Source organism: Quercus suber, unplaced genomic scaffold (genome assembly GCF_002906115.3).
Source record: "Quercus suber isolate HL8 unplaced genomic scaffold, Cork oak 2.0 scaffold_25, whole genome shotgun sequence".
Classification (NCBI taxonomy): Eukaryota; Viridiplantae; Streptophyta; class Magnoliopsida; order Fagales; family Fagaceae; genus Quercus; species Quercus suber.
In genome coordinates this window covers 703445-724358 of record NW_027069490.1, presented here as the reverse complement: position 1 = coordinate 724358, position 20914 = coordinate 703445, and the positions used below count along the sequence as shown (strand labels likewise).

At 34.1% G+C, this 20914-nt stretch overlaps 1 protein-coding gene across 1 annotated transcript; it reads right to left on the bottom strand.

The window, feature by feature from the left end:
• Positions 1-2294: 2294 nt before the first annotated feature.
• Positions 2295-7361, bottom strand: LOC112024306 (uncharacterized). Its single transcript, XM_024056941.2, has 4 exons — positions 7020-7361; positions 5401-5444; positions 4863-5160; positions 2295-3052 (listed from the first exon to the last, which is right to left on the bottom strand). Exons 1-4 carry the CDS (start codon positions 7069-7071, stop codon positions 2742-2744), a joined length of 705 nt encoding a protein of 234 aa, XP_023912709.1. The 5' UTR covers positions 7072-7361; the 3' UTR covers positions 2295-2741.
• Positions 7362-20914: the final 13553 nt, after the last annotated feature.

Sequence of the window (20914 nt, the reverse complement as noted above, 5' to 3'; positions counted from 1 at the left end):
TTTTTTTTTTTTTTTTTTTCTTGCTTCATCTCAGAGTCTCAGTTTATGTTCGGCTTCATCTTAGGTTCTTCTTTTGGTAAGTGATAACTTCAATTATTCGTTTACAATAGCATTTTAGTTTATTTGTGATTTTGTGTATGTTGTGGATTTGATTTACAGAGCATTATTGTTTGTGAAATATAGTTTACAGAGTATTATACTATTGACTGTGTATGTTGTGTTGATGAATTTATTTGTTGATAAAATGGTTGCTGCCAGTCTGAAATTGTTGAGTGAAATGGAGTCCGCCTCTATACCATCTAATGAACATGCTTTTACAACCGAGTCCAATGCTAATTCGTCATCTGTGAGAGCGAAATGTGATCATGCATGGGATCATGTAACTAAAGGGGTGAAAGACAGAAAAAGTAGTTATAGATGTATACTAAAAAATTATTAATTATTTATATAATTTAAATAAATAATAATTAAATTATTTATGACGTCACCGGTTTGACCATCGGTCGGACCCCAGTTCGACCATAAAACCGGTAATTAGCAACTTTTCCGGTTCTTTCACTGTACCAGTTTTTAAAACCATGGGTAGCAGTGATGAGATGAGATTGAGAAAGAGAGAGAAACTGGGATTTGAGAGAGAAAGAGCACCCATCGCTCGAATTCCGAGAGGTCCGAGCCATTACCACCGCACTTCGAGCCGTCGACGACCTCCGTAAGTCGGCGCACAACTAATGGGCCCCGCACATGGACCTCCTGGATTGGCTCACCCTCTTCTTCGGCTTCCAAAACAACAATGTTAGAACCAACGCGAGCACCTTGTTCTCCACCTCGCTAATGCTTAGATGCGCCTCTCTTCTTCGCCGGACAACATCAACGCCACTGTTTTGTGCAAGTTTTGGAGGAAGCTCCTCAGGAAGTGCTCCTATCTCGGCAAGAAATCCAATATTTGGGGTGAGTGTGCTTGTTCCCCTAAATGTTGTTGTTGTTGTTGTTTTTTTTTTTTTTTTTTTTTTTAATTATTATTATTTATTTTTAAATAACAGTTTTCTTAATTTCTTTTAATTATGAAAAAAAAAAAGAGCCAAAATGGCACCGTTTTGCTCAATTAGCAGAGACACTTGACAGTTGGTTAACAGAATACCGAATTGACAACAATTGAAAGATAGAGGATTGAAATGACAAAACTAAAAATTAGAGGACTAAAATGAAAAAGGCTAAAACTTAGAAGGTCAGTTTTGAATTTTGCCAAAAAAAAAAAAAAAAAAAAAAACCACTCCTACACTACACTTTATCAAGCTAATAAAAATCGGACCATTCTTAGACAAGAAAAACAAAGGAGCTCAAGGTAAGGTTTTAAGATTGGACTGAGGTTTAATTGGAGAACAAATTGTAATAACATGACACTTGATCAAGATTTTAAAAATTGAACTGTTCAAAGAATTGGAGAGCGGTGAGGAGGGTTTTAAGATTAGACTGGGGTGCAATCAAAATTCAGACTGTGATGATGTCAAAATCAATTTAATAATGAACTAAAATATAATAAATTGAACCAATTTTTAAAAATGAGCAATCTTGATGATACATATACACACAAACACTATAGGGAAATTACATAATTTTCATGCATATTTTCACTACTTATATAAGAGAATTAATAATTAACTAAAATAAACTGAATGTAACAAATTTGTAAAAATAGCAATTTTGATTTAAAAATAAATCAATAAATAATTTTTATAAATTTTAAAAGCCTAGAGAAATCACATAATTTTCAAGCATTTTTTTTCACTTCCGTGGCAACATACCAATAAACCCAAAACTCCCAAATCCCATAAAAGGTCCTTCACCCCTTCGGCCCATAACCACTCATAGATCACCACCAAAACCTAACACAAAAGCCCCAACACCAAAAGTTACACCCAAAAACCCAAAGTCAACCACGACCCTCGTGGCCTCATAAAATCCACCACAATCTCTGACCTTTACATCAAAATCATAATCATAAGCCGCCATCATTTAAGATATGACTGAGCCTCAAATAAAATAAAATAAAGGCCAACTCGATACCTGCCGACTAAGAGCACAATTTTTCCTCAGATGATCAATTGTGATTGAAATATCACTTTTACATGATAATGCTCAATATCACATCGTTATAATATATATATATATATATAGATATTTCTGCCTACTACTAAGATGCCCCACGTATATATTGTCATGGACCACCACACACAAGCGTGTCACAGCACAATAATTTCGAGGATGCAACATTTTACACATCTAGTGCCGACCCAGACATCAATCATGTGTTTCCGTGTCCTTTTCACATAGAAATATAGAATATAGTATAGCAAGCTGCAAATATTATTTAACCCCAAAAAAAGGGTAATACAATACAGATTTTTTTAGAACTATTATTACTTATGGTGCCGAAAACATATTACATGAACCAGCATCTATATATCATTCAAGAAAAACAACATAAGCTGGTTACTATGATTTGCCTATTGAAAAACTTGCAAATGGCTACTAGTTAATGAAATACAATAGCACTTCAACACTTATAGATTATCATAGTTGCAATAGAATGTAAGGCCAGATTCCTGCCTGTCAAGCAGCCTGTTGTTCATACAACTGCTGCCTGTATTCCCATCTAAAGCTTTCTGTCTACTGATCTAAGTCCGCCCCGTCTCTACTAGATAATATGTATCATTAGTGCAAAGTTGAAAAATACTCTAAAATTACTTCTGTCCTCTCGATTCATCATCATTGGAGAACAAGTTCAGACACAAAGGGCAGGGAGGGTCACGTTTATCTTCAAGACATGTTCTTTGCTCCAAGCATTCTGCATGATAAACATGACCACACACTAAAACTGCCACAACAGAGAGTTCACCAGAAGACAGTGTACTCCCAAGAAAATAAGGTTTCCGTCTCAATTGCTTCTGGCATGTCCCACACTCCATCTTCACTACATCTGATGATATTGCATCCATTACCATGGAACTGGACCTAATTCTTTCTGGCCTGCAAAACATATTTTCCCTGAACTCTGGAAAAATGGTGGAGTATGGAGTTAGTTTGAGAACAAGTGAGAATGATTATACCGAAAATCTTAGGCAGCAGAATAATCAATAATGACTAAAATAATCTTGTTCACCAAAATTTGTTTTCATGTAATCAGGGGTGGAAGGGATGGCCCCAAAAAAATTTGAAAATATTATTAATTCTTTATATAACCATAATTAAAATTACTACAATTCTTTATATAACCATAATTAGCTATCTGAAATTTTAAATTTTTATAAAGTCTGCTCTATGATATTGAATATTGGGTTGTTAAGAAGCAACATAGTTATAAAATGACTATAGTTGAAATGTGAATGTTAAAACGGATACATGGAAACATAATACAGGTGTCGAAATGAGGAAATTTACTTAAAGATAAGAGTGACCCCTATTAATGAAAAGACTAGAGAAAGTTGCTTAAAATGGTTTGTTCAATTTCAAAGGAGTGATTAATGCAACAATAAGAAACAATAAGAAAGAGTGAATTAATTCAAGTTGGGAGGAACGAAAAAGGTTAGAGAAAGACCAAAAATAACATTAACAGAATTAGTAAAAAATGACATGTTAATTAAAGTAGTACTAGAGAGTATGACTTTGCATAAAATAGAATGACAAAAAAGAATACATGTGATTGATGGTTGATCCTAACTAGTACGTTGAGAATCCATAATTAACCGCAAGGTTTTGGGACTAAGGCTTGGTGGTTGTTTGATCACCCAAAGAAAAGTATAGATTTCTTAAATTCAAATATTCTAGAGGTTGGAGTTTTCAAGTAAACAAAAATCATCTCAAAAAATGATAATATAGGTGTATATTATAAAAAACAAATTGTCCATTTCATATTCGTTCTTTTAATAAAAATGAACTCTTTAATTTAGTCAATATGTTATGACAATTTTCACTAAGCTTATACAATATTACCTGAAAAAATGATAACAAATTAAAACTTATAGTGTCAAAAGATCCCCCCGCTCCCAAAAAAAAAAAAAAACCCCGAATCAAGTACCCCCCTTGAAAATTTAGTTTAGTCATTTCCTAAAAAGCATTAAGTTTTTTCATTACAAGCAAATCCACATTATACTTTTCTGACAAGTCAAACACACTTTACACACGTGAACACTAGATGTGCGCACAGCCAGTTCCAAGCCCAGAAAAATGAGGAGGTTTATGGTAGGCTGAAGGCTAGCTAAAAATTTAGTCACTCTATTAAGAATGGCTTCACTATAGATGTGACTGACCATGACTCTATTGAGGATCCATAGCCAACCCCAAAATTTGGGACGAAGGCTTGGTTGTTGTTGTATTGAAAACTCAAAAGGATGCCAAAAGTTGAGAATACCCTTTCTAATAGTATAGACGTATCATTATTTCAAAAAGAAACACTTTTTAAATATTTAGTTGTATAGATTTATAGGGTTTTATCGCAGACACAAATGTGTGTATGTTTTGGGAAGGGGAAGTGGGGTCAGTTTTCAATGATACAGTCTGAGAAAAAATTCAATGGTCCACCCCTGTTAGTAGCCATTCCATCACAAAGGAATTTCTCTTTTGTTTACCAAAAGATCACCTAGTCTCTTCATTATTTTTTGGAAGTGAAATTATTTACATACTCAGTATCATCACAACGCTGGACACCTCATCAAATAGAAAAAAAAAAAAAAAAAGTTCTTTCAGTGATTTGAATCTCCATTGAAAGAAATAGAACCCCCTTGTTTTATTAGTCAAAAGGAATGGATCATTGGCAAAATTGAACAGAATTTAAACAAAAAAAGAAAAAGAAAAAGAAAAAGCACCTGAATGATGTCCAATCTGTGAGTTGCATTGAGTAGCCAACTTGAAGGATAGTCTCTCATCACGTAAAGAAGCAACTTTGCCACGAGAAGTTGATGGATTGGCATGATTGGCTGAGTTACGCCGAGAGTACTGATGGCTGTAGTGGTGACGAGAACGTTTCAAAAATATTGAACGGCCAAGATTCTGGTGATGTGCAGCAGTAGGATGGGCATTTAGTAGCTTCATAGAACTATCCGTTAAATCCAAAACAGATGATAGTGGGTTTAGTGCACTAGAGTCAACTGCATGCAAAGGTGTCTGCCAAAAAAATCATACAATTATGTATCTTTGACTGCTGATAAGATGCATGAATGATATAGGGGAAAATGTGAAGTGCTGTTAAATAATATTGAATACTAGACTCTCTCATAATCCTTATCAAAGGTGAAACTGGCTTAGTAATCACTCTCCAGTATTATAAGTGAGGAAGGAGATGACGTAAAAAGGTTAAACTTGGAAATAATACCTATAGTAATAAAAGTGGAATACAAAACTAACCTCTTCTGACATTAGTTCCATCCCTGAGGAGCACGGCATGGTATCTGCAATATTTACATACAGATAGTTAATGATAACTTGTGCTTCATTTATTATATCTAAAATAAAAGTAGTATAGATTTTTTTTTTTAATAATTAAAAAAAGCTAAATGCTAGCTAAAATTAGAGTCTCATATCCATGAGCTATAATCTTCTTCCTTTACTTGAAATAGACCAGCAATCCCTATAATCAAGACAGGGACTCCACTAAATTAAAATATTACTTGGACTACATTCTTATTAACCACATGAAACAAATACATAACAAGACCAAAGACTTAGAAACTGAACCACTCAAAAATAGATGCACAGCAAGCATTGGCAACCACCTAGCCAATAGGGAAGGGAAATGCTAATGACTAAAGCCACAAAAAGGCCAGCTCCGTAATACCAACAAAAGTGTATCAGATAAATCACAATATGGAAGATACGCAAGAAGACTCAATTGTGACTAAATGGAGAAGACCCCTAAACGAGGATTCTAATCTGAAACCTATTGCAAGGGCAAAACTCCTTTAATGGTCCAATAAGAGCAATATCTACATTGGTGGGTGGCAAGTTTATTAACCCCAAATCATCGCAAACTAGTCACCAACAGTTTGTACAGATTAATTTTAGATTATGATGCTACCGTTAGAAGCAAATACAGATAACTTTCATTCCAAATCTTGGGGAGAAACTAAACAAGTAGTGCACAGCAAAGAAAAGAAAAGAAAAGAACTTTACAAGTAACAGGAGAATGGCCAAGGCACAAAACAAGATTATGTTGGAATCTATCTAGTTTCAGTCCCCAGTTGCTATGTTCCAATATGTACTAAAGCGGATAAGGAGGTTTGGTTGCAGTCAAAAGAAAGCTCATTTGCTGAAATTAACATCTACAGATTTTTTTTTTCTTGCAAATTTTGAAAATCAAAGACATTCTTTGAGATAATCAACATGGACTCCAAGTAATTCAACCTCATTTTTTTTTTCAAAAAGAAAAATTTCACAAACCGAAGCAATCTCAACCAGCTCAAATGATCTAAATTTAAATTCCAAATCTATACCACAAAATATCCAAAGCTAAATGCAAATGGAATAAATGAAAATAGTTTTTCATCTAACACACATGGTGCTTCAATCAACAGCTTCTAATTTTACATCGATTACACAAAAGCAAGCAAGGAAGCCAACCAAAAAAGAAAAGAAAAAAAAAAAAAAAAACACAGAATCCCCATCAATCAAACATTGATCAAAGATTAAATAGCCTCATAAAAATAAAATGAAATATACACACAAACAAACCCATTAAACAAATTCATAAATTTAAAAGAAAAAAAAAAATAAAAAAAAAAAAAAAAAAAACTCATCAAACTATATGACCTTGATTATAAAAAGAAGTTAAAATAGTGAGTAAAAATGCAGGTAGATCGTAAACCCCCGGGCCCCCCAAAAAAAAAACCCATCAAATTGACTAAATTTCTGCCCGATCAAACGGAAAACTTTGATAAAATTCAACAACTTTTGTGGCATTTTCTCGCGAACCAAACAGAGCCCATATAAAGTGATAAATTTATAAAAATTATTAAAAAAAAAAGTACCGGAAGGAGGTTGAGTATTGATGTGATCAGGGATTCGCTTTCTCTTGCCCATGATAAGAAGAAGAAGAATTACTATAAATAAATATCTGATAAAGTTGGCACAACAAGAGAGTTAGCGGCTGAGATACAATACACCTACAATTCTAAAGGGCTTTTAAGTTTGTGGGCTCTCTCTCTCTCTCTCTCTCTCTCTGGTGGTCAGAGGACAAGGTTTTCGTGTGGATGAACGGTCAAGAAGTTAGAGACCGTGTGTATGTGTTTGTGTTTGTTTTTGTGTCTCTGAGGGAGAGAGAGAGTGTGTGTGTGTGTGTGTGTGTTTGTCAGTGTGTGTACTTGTTTGGGCAGGTTCTGATAGAAAAGAAGAGAAAACGTGCGAAGCATAGAGTAACCGACCCTTTGCAGATAGGGGCACGTGTCAACGGGTACCTGAATATCTATTTAATGCATCAACCAGAACCGAGTAACAGCGTGGATTTGTAAAAATACACAACTTTGTATTACAACTCGTCACGTGATAGTTGTGATTGATAGATGTGTGATGGCGGATCATATGAGGACATACTTCTACCACTCACATTTCACCACGTGGCTAGTTATGATACAAAATTATGCATTATTATGTGTCTCTAGCATTACTCACCAAAACCAAATCCAAATACTACCGTATCAAGTGATTTAATTTTTCCAATTTTTCATATTTATTTAGAGAAAGTGGTAAATCTAGGCCTGGTCGTTGATCTACCAACATCGACTGAAACCGGTCTGATCGCACCGATTCGCCTCCTTAGGGCTCTGTCGAAGGTATTCGGCACGATGGTCGGCGGCATCTCTTCAATGCCGATGTCGGACCGGTGTGGCCATTAGCGTTGAGATGTGCACACCACCAAGAATTGAACCGACCCAAGTATGTTTAATATATATATATATATATATAGTCTCAGCCAGGTCTTGTCTAAGTTGTCTTGCATTTTCAAAAAAAAAAAAAATAAATAAATTTTTTTTTTTTTTTTTTCTTGTTTGCTCTCAGCCACACACATCTTCTTTGAGACTCTGAGACTAAGTTGTCTCTTTCTCTCATTTTTAGACTTTTGCTCTTAGACTCAATCACTCAGCCACCTTCATTTTCTTCCAAATCCTAATCCCGCTGAACAAATTCTAGTGTTTCCCTCTCAATCTCAGAATGTCATTCTCCCACCTAATCATTTTTCTCTTCTCTTTTGCTCTTAGTCACATAATTTTTCTTCCAAACCCTAATCCCGCCGAACAAATAGTAGTGTTTTCCTCTTAATCTCATATTCTCAAGCTCCCACCTAACCATTTTTCTCTAATCTTTTGCTCTTAGCCATATAATTTTTTTCCCATACCCTAATCCCACCAAACAAGCAGGAGTTTTTCCCTCTCAAATTCTCAATCTTAGGCTCCCAATCCCGCCTAAGACCTAACCTTCTACTCTTTAAGAACACAAGCTCTTAGTCTCACACTCTCAAGACTCATCTCTGATTCTTAGTCTCACTCTCTCACAAAGAAAGACTTTTCTCTCAAGGTCTAATGGAATTCCTAATCCCTAAGTCAGTCAGTCTCCTTCTCATCTCTGTTCTCCACCGTGGCTCTGCCAAACTACTATTATGTAGTTCTGTCTTTGGTAACCTTAACCCCTAATTTTATTGGTTTTATTTTGAGGTCATTGAATGTTTCTTGTTGATTCTATTTTTTTTTTTTGGGTTATTTTCTTGTAATTTCAGGGGTAATTTAAGAGATTCAGCTTTAGCCTAGTAAAGGACTAAATCTCAAAGGCTTACAGAGTTCCTGAGTATTTTTTCATACTATTTTTTTTTTTTTTGAGTTCATTAATGTTTGATTTTTTTTTTTCTATGCTGTTTGATTTTGTTTTAAGGGTTATTTTTTGTTTTGTTTTCAATTCACCAAGTTGTATCGAACTTTGTTTTTTTTTTTTGTTTTTTTGTTTTTTTTTTAAGGTTCACTCATGTTATTTGTTGTTTGATTTTGTTTCTAGGGTTCAAAGATTGTAAATTTATTTGTTAATCATCCTATTGATGGATTATACTGTTGTGATTTTAGTTTATTATATCATGCTACTATAGTTTTAGTTGATTATCTTGTTGTTGTGATTTTAGCACTGAGTAAGCTGTGTGTATGGTTTATGTTTACTAATATGTTATTAAAATTAGTGTATGACTGTGTTTTTTTTTTTATTAAAGGTTGCTTGCTTAATTTATTTGTTGTTGCCTCCTTAATTACTATGTATATATGATTGTTATTTATATTGATGTAATTAAATCATGGCCGTTTGTGCTTCTTCTTCTTCTACCCCTCCTATTGAACCTACTCCTATTCCATGTACTGAGGCTAATCAACCAAACACACATTCTCCCATTCCATCATCAGATGCTGCACCCCTTCAAACACAAACAGAAACTCAACAAGCTACTATTAATGGTGGTAAAGTGCCTTCTAAGATATGGGATCATTTCTCTAAAATAGAGGGTTGTGACCCCCTTTACCCTAAGTCACAGTGCAACTATTGCTAAAGGCGTTATAATTGTCACCCAAAAAGGAATGGAACCTCTGCGATGTGGTCCCATATAAAATATGGTTGTAAGAAGTACCCCTATAAGCGTGATAAAGGCCAAACCACTTTGAGTTACCAAAGTAAAAAAATAAAAAAATAAAAAAAAGGAGGGAAAGGGTGTTAATGAGCTGGTGTTGAGGGAGTTTAGTGTGGAAAGACTAAGGATGACTTTGGCTAGGATGATTATAGTTGATGAACCACCTTTTAGGTTTGTTGAGCATGGCGGGTTCATTGATTTTATGTGTTAAGGAATTTTTTTTTTTTTTGTAATTGGCATATCCTTTGACAAAATGCATTTTACTTGTATTTAGGTAAATCTAAGAAGGTTCAAGATGATCATTACAAGTGGTTAAATTGAAGACATGAAGATTACTCAAGAACTGCTTAAGAAAAGTGCAATCTGCAGGTCTCGATACCTCCTCGATAGAAGCTCAATTTGTCGAGATTCATTAAAGCTCGACACTTGTCTCGATCTTTCGAGCTTACGAGATTCAGACTATAGCTAACAACGTTTTTATTCTAAAAGGCTATTTGTTTATGGGTTTGTATAATCCTTATAGGACTAGGAAATCCCAAGGTTTGTGGGTTTGTATAATCCTTATTGGACTAGGAAAGCCCAAGGTTTGTGTAAACCTATTTCGAATAAGAGAGCCCATTAAGCTCCTATTTAAAGAAAGTGGAAAAAGAAAAACCTAAACCCTAGAGAGCTTCATAAGGTTTTCTTTTTGAAACCCTAGCCTTCTCCTATAGAAGAAAGAGTTCTTGTTGTATTTCTTGTTTGCCTTTGGGTTCTGTAGTCAAGCAAAGTCTCTTGTACCAACATTGAAGATCTTATTGGTGTTTCTATGTGAAGCTGTTGCAAATCAACTACAACAATCAAAGGGTTGTTGTGGAGTTAGTCATGTACTGGGATTCGTGCATCATTGGTAGTCACATACTGGAAGTCGTGCATTTAAAGGAGAGATTGCCGTTACATTACAAGTCCAATTAGGTATTGGGGTAAGAGTTCAACTGTAGGTTGGTATAAGGTACTGGGATTCCTTTACTTGTCACAGCTTGTTTTGATAATAGTGGATTCTCGGGAGTGGTGACCTTAAATTCACCAGGTGGGGTTTTACCTCGGTGGTTTTTCCCATTCGTAAACAAATTACCTGTGTCAAATTTATTTTTTGTTGCATTTAACTTAGTTGATGATTTGTTTGTGCTACGACGCTTATTGCATATAATTGAATTTAATTAATTAACTTGGCTAATTAATTGGTTAGTTTATCACAAGGGGTCAATACATTCTTAGCCTATCATTATGGCAGAGGTAGAGCCTAGGTTTGAAGTTCCCTTTTGTGTTACTGTTGCAAGGGATTGTCTTAGACTTTACATTAGAGAGAAGGAGAGTCTGAGAAGGGTTTAAATGGTTGGTCAAAGATTGTGTTTGATAACTGATACTTGGACTTCAATCCAAAACCTTAATTATCTTTGTTTGACTTATACTAATATTGATTGGGTTTATCATAAAAAGATTTTGAATTTCTGCCTAGTACCCGATCATAAGGGTGGGACCATTTGTAGGGTGGTTGAGTCTTGTTTGCTTCAATGGGGGATAGATCATATTTTTACAATTACTGTTGATAATGCAAGCTCAAATGATGTGGCCATAGACTATCTAAGGAGGAAAACAAAGGATAGGGTGGGTAGCCTCTTAGGTTATAAGTTCCTTCATATGTGTTGTTGTGCCTATATTTTGAATTTAATTGTGCAAGATGGGCTAAAAGACCTTAATGAGTCAATTGTTAAGGTTCGTAATGTAGTGAGGTATGTGAAATTCTCTTCTAATAGATTTGAGAAGTTTAAGGCATGTGTCGAAAAAGAAAAAATTTAAAGCAAAAGTTTGTTGTGCCTTAATGTGTCTACTTGGTAGAATTCAACTTACTTTATGTTAGAAAGTGCACAAAAGTTTGTGGTTGCATTTGAAAGGATGGAGGAAGATGATGGGCATTTCCTTCGTTATTTTGAGGATCCATCTAGTGGCCCCCCTCGGTTTTTAGATTGGGAAAATGTAAGACTTTTTACAAAGTTCTTTGGTATGTTCTATGAGGCAACTTTAAGAATTTTTAGTTCTTTGTTTGTAACTACTAATATGTATTTCCATGACCTTGATAGTCTTCAAGGCTAATTAAATCAATTGTGTAATGGTAGGGGTGATCCTTTATTAAAAGGTATGGTACAAAGAATGAAATTGAAGTATGATAAGTATTGGGGAAGTGTTGATAGGATAAGTCTGATATTATTTGTGACTGTTGTGGTTGATCTTAGATATAAATTGAAATATGTGAAGTTTTGGTTTAAGCAATGGTATGACAAGGAAAAGGCTAATGAGTTAGGACTAAGAGTCAGGGAAGCTTTGAATAGATTGTACAAGCACTATAATGAAGCAATGGGGACCCTATGTGGTGCTAGTGCTAGTGGGACTAGTGAGTTTAGTAGTAGTGATGTTGCTGCCATGTCCTCCATGCTAAGTGGCTTTGGTAGTACAGAAGAGAGGATGAAGAGGTACAATAACATATTCAAACAGAATTTAGTAGATGAGAATAGTATAGAATGCAAATCTAAATTGGACCGATACTTGTTAGAAGCTAGTGTAGATCTATAGACGAAAGACTTTGATATTCTTGATTGGTGGATGGTGAATTCTTCAAGATATAGGATCTTTCCTCAAGTTGCCTGTGATGTTTTGGCAATTCCCATCTCTATCGTTGCATTAGAATCTGCATTTAACACAGGAGGTCGTGTTTTGGATCCTTTCCGTAGCTCATTGTCTCCCAATACTATCAAAACTTTGATTTGTACACAAAATTGGTTGAGTTCCAAGGATTCAATTGAACTAATTAACCTACGGAGGCAATGGATGAAGTGGAAAGCTATGAACTTGAATTGGGTAATGTATTTATGTTTTTTTCTAATTTTTTCTGGTTTTGTTATTTATAAATTCTCTTGTATTTTATCTATTATTTATTTATTTGTGAGTTATTATTTATATACAATTTGCTTTTTTTTCTTCCTTTTAGAGCTTGCACCAAAACCCACTATGGGTATAGATTCTGTTCTAGATTGATTTGGAAGGTGAGGTTGTTTTTTGGACTTAGCTATCTAAGATAACTTAAAAATTTTATGTAATTTGCTTATGTTTGTTGGTTGCTGTTTGTAATGGTGTTAATTGTCATGTATTGCTTTCTACTTTCTACATATCATTATTTTTTGGGGATTGACATTGTATCTAGGGATGGAGTTTTTTGTATATGATGACTTGGAGTTGGAGTTGTTGGCTGGTTGATTGCAAAATTTTTTTTTGTGGATATTTTGTTGACTTAATCATGGAGAGGACCAAATTAGGAGTGTTTGGGTGCTTAGGCTATTGCTTGTTGCTGGCTTGATGCTTCTGTTGCTACTCTCCTTTATTTTTGTTTACTAGATGCACACATGACAACACAAGCATTGAACACACGCTTGAAAATTATTAGACTATTAGTCTTAGTAGACTAGACTACCTCCATTTTTTGTGAAAAATATGTAGTTACGTAGTGTACCAACTGTATATTTTGGTCCTACATCCATTATGTATATTTGTATAGTGCTTCTTAAGCACTATTTGACTACTTTGTAGTGTTACACTACTACTCCTCCCTGGGGTTATGCTACTGCTTATATTTGATGTTATTACTATGATGCTAGAAATATTAATGTTAATGTTGCTACCATGCTAGAATTCTCTTGTTATGGTTGAGATTTGATACTTTATAATTGTGTGTTTAATTTGAAATGTTGTGACAGGTTTAGATTTATTAATATGTGTTAATGTGTTTAATAAACACATGTTTAATTTGACAGGTTGAGATTTAATTCATATTATAGTTGAAACTTGATACTTTATAATCGTGTATTTGGTTTAGAATGTTGTGAGTCTTGTGACAGGTTGAGATTTTGTCTTGTTGTGATTAAAACTTGATAAAGAAAGGCTCAGTTAAAAAGAAGTCAAAATGGGCTAAAAATGCTATTTTTTAAAGGCCTAAAAACCCAAAACTTAGAATAGTAATTTTTAAAAGTCCAACCCATATAACAAACAAACAACACCGAGCCGCTAAGATTAACTGCACCTTGTGTAGACCGGTTTTTATCTTCCAAAAGTGAGGTTTGGTCAAACATAGGGTAAAACCGCACCCTATAGGCACGGTGCAAAAAACCTCTCCAAAATCGACCGCACTGAACCGTGTACACCCGTAGGTACATCCATAACATTTTCACAATTCTTTCACAACAAATCTTAGTTGGCAGGCCACTAGTAACAACCTGCCACATAGGATTTGTTGTAAAAGTGTTGTGAAAATATTGTGGAAATAGCATTTCTCATTTATTTATGGTTCATTTTTTTATAAGTAAAATATTTTTAGGTGTTTAGTGTGACACGTAAAATTTTTCAAGCAAATTACCAAAACTGATAGCTTAACCACCGAAGTTGTTGGTGCTAGAGGTCAAACAATTGCCACTAGAGTCGCAAAGCGGTGTCTTTAACGACTAGACCACCAGAATCAGTTGTCTAGCTTACCGAACCGACGACCTAACCACTAGATGAGGGTGAGGGGGAGCCAATGTATGTTTTTCTAAAATGTTTTACCCAGTTTTTACAAGTAAAATGTTTTACAACTTTTTATAAAGGATTTTACACCAATGAAAAATATTTTACAAGTTTGAACTTATTTTACATAAAAACATGGGAAAACATTTTACGAAAAGTATTTTATTTCAAAACAAATGAAGCGTAATTAGGTGTGACCAATTTATCACTAGTTTTGCAGCCAACCTCTCTCAATTTCATTTCCCCCTCCCCCCCCCCCCCCTAAAAAAAAATCCATTTATTTCCTAAACAAGTATCCAATGATAGGGGAACCAACAAAATACCATAATATATTTATTGACATGCATTAAGGGGTATTTTATTTTTTAGGGACAAAATTTAGATACAATTTTGTAAATATAGAATTCTGTGGAGGAACTACAACGACGTCATTCCTAAGGAACCGCTAAAGAATGTCATATAGTACCATATTAGAGTTCTGCGGAGGAATCGTCGTAGAGGAACTTTGTTGCAAAAGTAGTTCACAATAAAATACAAGATAAGCCTTAAATGTTCTATTTTTAATCTCCTTTCTATTGTGAATATTATAAATCATTGCTTTACTCATTTTATAAGGAAAAAAAAAATCATTTTATAGCATTCAAACACTTACATTTTTATTTTATTGCTTAGGGAAAAGCGCAGCCATAGCGTGCCAAATGGTGACATGTTGGCACGAGTTTCAGTCTCGACTTCCTAAACAACCTTGGGTCTAACTGCCAACGTTTCAAAGCACGGCACATGTATTGGTTAAAAAACAACCCTCAACACTATCATAATAAAATTGTAGCAATTTCATGGATGTAAAGCCTCCTAAAATCTGGTGTTTATGTGTATGCTTTGATCGATCCTTTCTGCTCTCTCTCTCTCTCTCTCTCTCTCTCTCTCTCTCTCTCTCTCTCTCTCAACCGATATTAAACACATTTTAGGTTTGAGTGGAACGATTATTGTAGATGATGAAAAGGGTTTAAATTGAAAGGGTTAATCATATGTATTTTGGGTTCTTAAACAATGGCCGATAAAAGAATTTTTCCTAGGGTAGTCATTGTGAAATTTTAATTATACAAAATCTAATAAAAAAATAATTTGAATATATAGACCAAAAAAAAACAAATACATGAAATTTTACAATTTCATACTAAGAAAATGAAAAGGCAAAAAGGGGTTGAGAGATAAAGTGAGAACTAAGAATGTTGAGAGAGAGAGAGAGAGAGAGAGAGAGAGAGAGAGAGGCAAAAATTGACGGATGATACATGTTGCAATTATGAGCTGGACTGCCAAGGAGAGTAGAGAAGCTCCTACTCCAAGGCCGAAGAGAGTAGAGTTGTCAGCAACGCCAAGAAGATCTTACTGCTATAGTATTTATCTTGATACATTCTTTTAAGTTGAACAATTGACGAATCTAAATGATTAGGGTTTTTTTTTTTTTTTTTTTAATGATCTGTTTGTTGAATATTTTGTTCATTTGTTATGGTTTGGCCTGATCTTGTTATTGTTTGGGTTATTTTTCTATTATTTGGGCTAATTTTAGAGTTGTAGCATAACAAATTGTCATAAATTTTTTATAATAACTGAGGTGTCAGTCCCTTATAGGTCAAAATAAAATAATAGACTAGGACCCGCTACAATTAAAAATAAGGTTGTTATAAAATTATTGTGAGATTTTGATGTGCCCATAGAATTTCTCTAAATTTTTGTTGTTGTTGTTGTGATTTTTTATTTATTTTTTGTTTAATGAGTTAAGGATTATATTTGGGGGGAAAATATTATTTTTGTTGAACCAAAATTCTTGGAATTCTCAAGTCAAAATGTTCAAAAAAAATTTTTAGGGTTGACAAAACAGAACACCCTGAGTTACATATAAAGCGGACAATGTTCTTAATTAAAGGCCCATATTGAAGATAAGTTGTACAAAAAAAACCAATATTCAAAAGGTTTGAATCTCCTTAAAGATTGTGAGATTTCAGTGCTTCAACATGATTGTTTTCATATTATATATATAATTGACTTTGTTCTAATTTTAAATATCATTCAATTTTCATTATATTTTAGTATATTAGCACTAATAAATAAATTGCATGGGACATTCTATCCGTAATAGAATTTTTGAGTTGGAGAGTTTCATTGAAAGACATTTCTTGTTTACTCAACCTCACCACACAAAATCAACCTCACCTTCTAACTTTGCATCAATGAGATTAAGACCAATACATGATTGAGTAATGTCATTTCTTACGTACCCCAATAGAATACAAGACATTGGCAAAAGGATGAAAGGTCCTAGACTATGTTCTTTGTTATATTTTGTGATAAGATTTGGCAATTAAGGAATCCAACTCTATTTGAAGACTCAAAGCCAAATCTGATCAAAATTGCAGCAGAGTTAAATATTACCTTTACTTTAGGCATATCAAATCATTAGAAACATTAATATTGAATTTATCGTAGTATGAAGCATGTAAAGATGAAGCCATAACAACAATGGCAGTTCTACAACATAGCAACGGTAGCAGCACTTCTTGGTGTTAGTGTTGCAGTCTTAGAAAACCTTGATTTTGTTATGTTTGAAGGAGACTACGAAAGTTGTCAAAGCTATCAATGGGTTTGTGCCATGTGATACTAATGGGGTAGTTGTTGATATTAAGATTTGTTATCCAAGTTTGTTGTTTGGTCTTTTGTTTCATAAACCTAAATTAGAAAATTTCTTAACCCATGTGGTTAAGTGCATGGATATAAGCTTGCACGCTGTACATGTGTAGCCACCAATTAGAGTCTTTAGAGCACCTTTCTTTTTAAGTGCTCACTTGCTCATGCAATAAGCTGGTTCCTATCAGTCAAGCATTTTAATTTTCAGAATTTTGAATCGAAACTAAAAGTTCAATTAGTGTGAAAATACTAATACTTGTTTAGACTTCCAATTTTAAATTACGGCTAAATTGCTTTTACTCTAACTTATCTAAGTGCGGAACAAGAGTAAATAAAGTGCAATATACTGGAACTACTCTAGTGCATAAACATGTGCAATAAACAATAAAAGTAAAGCACAAAGAGTAAGGGAAGAGAGATGCGAACCCAAGATAACATAGTGATGCGTTATTGAAGAGGAAACTAGAGAATTCGGCCAAAAACCTCTCCACGACCCTCTAAGTCGAAATCGAACCATTAGTGAATGAGTTGAAGTACACGAATATCAAAAAGACTCTCTAAACCTAATTTACCCAATGTACTTGAGCCTTCCAAGCTCCAGCTACTAACAGACTTTTCAAAGTCTTGTCTTCACTAGTTATTCGGATCCCATAATACCGCCCGATTGCATCCGCTAAGCTTTACCGGCTTCTTTTGGCAAATCTCCAAAACTTCCCAAGCTCTAAAGCACTCTCTACACTTTGAATAGCTGTGAGTTGTGTTTGGGTACAAATCTCCTTTCAAGATATAACAATGGGAGAGGGAAAGGAGAAGAGACCATTAAGGAATTCTCACTCAAGGATGAGTAGCTCTCTCTAAGATGGTGGGTGTGTTGTAGAAATCTCTCTAGGATTTTCTTTTGAATAGCCTCCTTTTACTTTTGTGGGTAATGAGAGTATATATAGTATAGGTGAAGGATAGGAAAGTCACACTTAAAAACATCTAGGCAGTGAGTTTCGTAAGTCACTTGCGACTTGGCTTGAGTTGCAAAGTGACTCATGAAATATAGCCTGGCAAAAGACTGTTTAGCTTCTGGCCTCATATGACTTTTGCGAGTTGCACCACTCGTGAGCCAAGTCGCGAGATCAATTTCTTGAGCAATTTTCACCAATTTAATACTAAACCCATTACAAATAAATCCCACAAAATACAAGGAAATAAATTAATATAAATACAACAATTTTTGTCATGAAATAAAACCAACATAAATGTCATGTGAAAAACCATAACTTGTCAGAAACCAATGCATGATGAGCAGTCATAATGTTTCTTGTCTCTAACAAGTACATGGGCATCAGCACGTTTCTCTTCTTTGCCCCTTTATTTATTTTTTATTTTTTGATTAAAAAAATATGGCAAATCAGAATCACTGCACTCTTCCAATCAGTAGGTCTAAATCCTACAATTGTTGCATACCCAATGGGTTCTTCAATACTATTATTGTTAGCCACCGTTAATCTACAAAGTTTCAAACGAAAGCCTTGTCCCTAGCCATCTTATTAAATCCAAAATTGGGTATCCTTTATCATATAGTACTTTGTCATGAATAGTAGAAAGGTAAGGACAAAAATATATTTAAAATGTTTAGGAAATTATAGAAATCAAGATAAAAGAAAAAAATACCACCATTCTCCACGTTAATGTTTAATGATTTAATCAAATCCTGTTAACACTCAAAACTAAGAAACTCTTTTAGTATGAACATGAGTACGTGACCTTCTGCAATATGCAACCATTTGATAGCCACAAATTCCAAGAATATATATATATATATATATATGGATGCCCTCATTAATCTTTCAAATCTTCATCAAACACTTTGTAAATTTATATAGTAAATTGCTAAATATAAGCATGTACATGCCTTCGAAATATACGTTATTATGGATTAAAAAGATAATTTCATTATGGCTGGAAAACATGAATGGAAGTTATACTATTTAAGGTGTTATGGCATTACTGTTCCACCTCCTCAGGAAGATTGTGTAAAATTCATCTTCTGCACGTATAAACTCAGACCTTTTAATTCACTATCTTGCACAAAGTTAGTTAAGCAGCTCATGAGCTAACATGAGGTCTATACTGTGTCGTTGCTTAACTAAATCCAAGTAACACTCAAAAATGAAAAGATACTTTTTTGTGGCATCAAAAGCATTATCCTTATGAACAACAAAGAATAAACATTATAAGTTAAAATAAAAAAAAGAAAGAAGACTAAATTGAAATAGGCAGGAAAAATGAAATTAATATTGTGTTGATATATCTTGCAAGAATATATAATTAAACCAAGAATTCCCCATAAGGCCTTCGTGGCACCAGAAGGTGGCAAATGCAAAACTGGACATCACTTTGTCTAGCTAGAGAAAAGGATAAACATGTCTCTACTTTGCACAATCTAATACAAACTTCCTCCTCTATTGTTACTGTCGGCACTAATCTTGAATCTCTACTCTTTGAGAGTCAGATCTAGAGAAGTGGGTTGAGTGGTGATAAGGGTAATTCTGTAGTTTTGATGAAGTCGTCCATATTAGGTGGAAGTGACAGTTTTCATGAACTCGTCAACCTCGCTTGCACATTCACGGCCTAACAACAATGGAGTGAAAGTCGATGGTTCCACCTCAAAGTTGACGGCTGCACCTTGAAGACAACAAACATCTGAATGAGACGACTAGAATATATTGATGGGATATGAAGTTGATGGGGGGAAGCTGAAGAGGATAAGAGAACCTTTGACGAGACTGACATGGCTTGGCCTCCATGCATAAGCATATAAGAAAATATCTTGTGCTCCACGTTTAACCCTAATCAAGAGAGTCCTATAAGGAAAAGATCCCGTAAGATATGCAAATTGAAGAAGATCTCTCCCACAAGGAAAGATCTTCTATGCCAAGAAACGAATCTCAACCCCATGCTACTATAAAAACCCCAAGACCCTTACAAACCAAGGTATGCATAATTCCCCTAGCTTTAGCACTCTAGAGTTGTGAAAGTTCTCTATGTTCGCGTAAAATAATCTGCAAGTACACAGAATCGTAACAAGTAGTAAAGTGTTTTTAGAAAACAAATGTCGAACCCACAAGGATTAACTATGTTATTGAATACCGAAATTCACTAAATTAATTACTATTTGGAAAATCGAAAATAAATGAAACGTTCTATTCTCTGAATTAAATTAAACTATTTAATAAAAATAAATCTACGAATAAAAAGAATTAATCAAGGCGTAAAAAACCTAACAGTGTAAAATTATGATAAGAATGGATCTAGAGTAGTTGATTTCACCTAACAAATCCCACACAATTTATTCTTCCTAATTATTAAATTCTAATAATCTCCCGTTGATGATTAAAAATTCCTTAAGTATTCAATATCTTCTCTCAAATAATATCAAAAATATCTTCAACTAACAATTCCATATCTCTAAGTGAATTTAATTAATTGGAGACTCATTACGTACTTTGAATTTTTTGAAAAATCACACTAGTCGCGGTAAAGCATCTCTACTTTCGCTCAACTAATGGTGTTTAATTCTAGAACTAAAATAACAAATCACCTCTCGGTCTCATTGTAATTCAATTGATCAAACTATAATTTGTAAAAAATAGTAAGCATTAAGAATAAGAATTAAACACTCAATCATGGAAATATTAAAAATAAAATAACTCAGAAAATAAATTGTGTGTTCATTGCTAGACTACATTACTGCTCTAGAAAATAAAATTTAGTTCATAATAAAATTGAAAAGAAAATAAATAAAACTTATGTCTTTCATCTGCATTGGTTGATCAACATGAAGCTCTCGCTTTTGTCCTCAGATCCTTCTCTTCATAAAGACTCCCAAAAGCAAGTTATTCTATGCGGCAGCCCCCTTTTCCTCTCAGGTTTCTCCTCCCTTCTTTTTACCCTAAAGAGCTTTTAAATAGTTCAAGGAATCCTATTACAAGTTGAATTTCT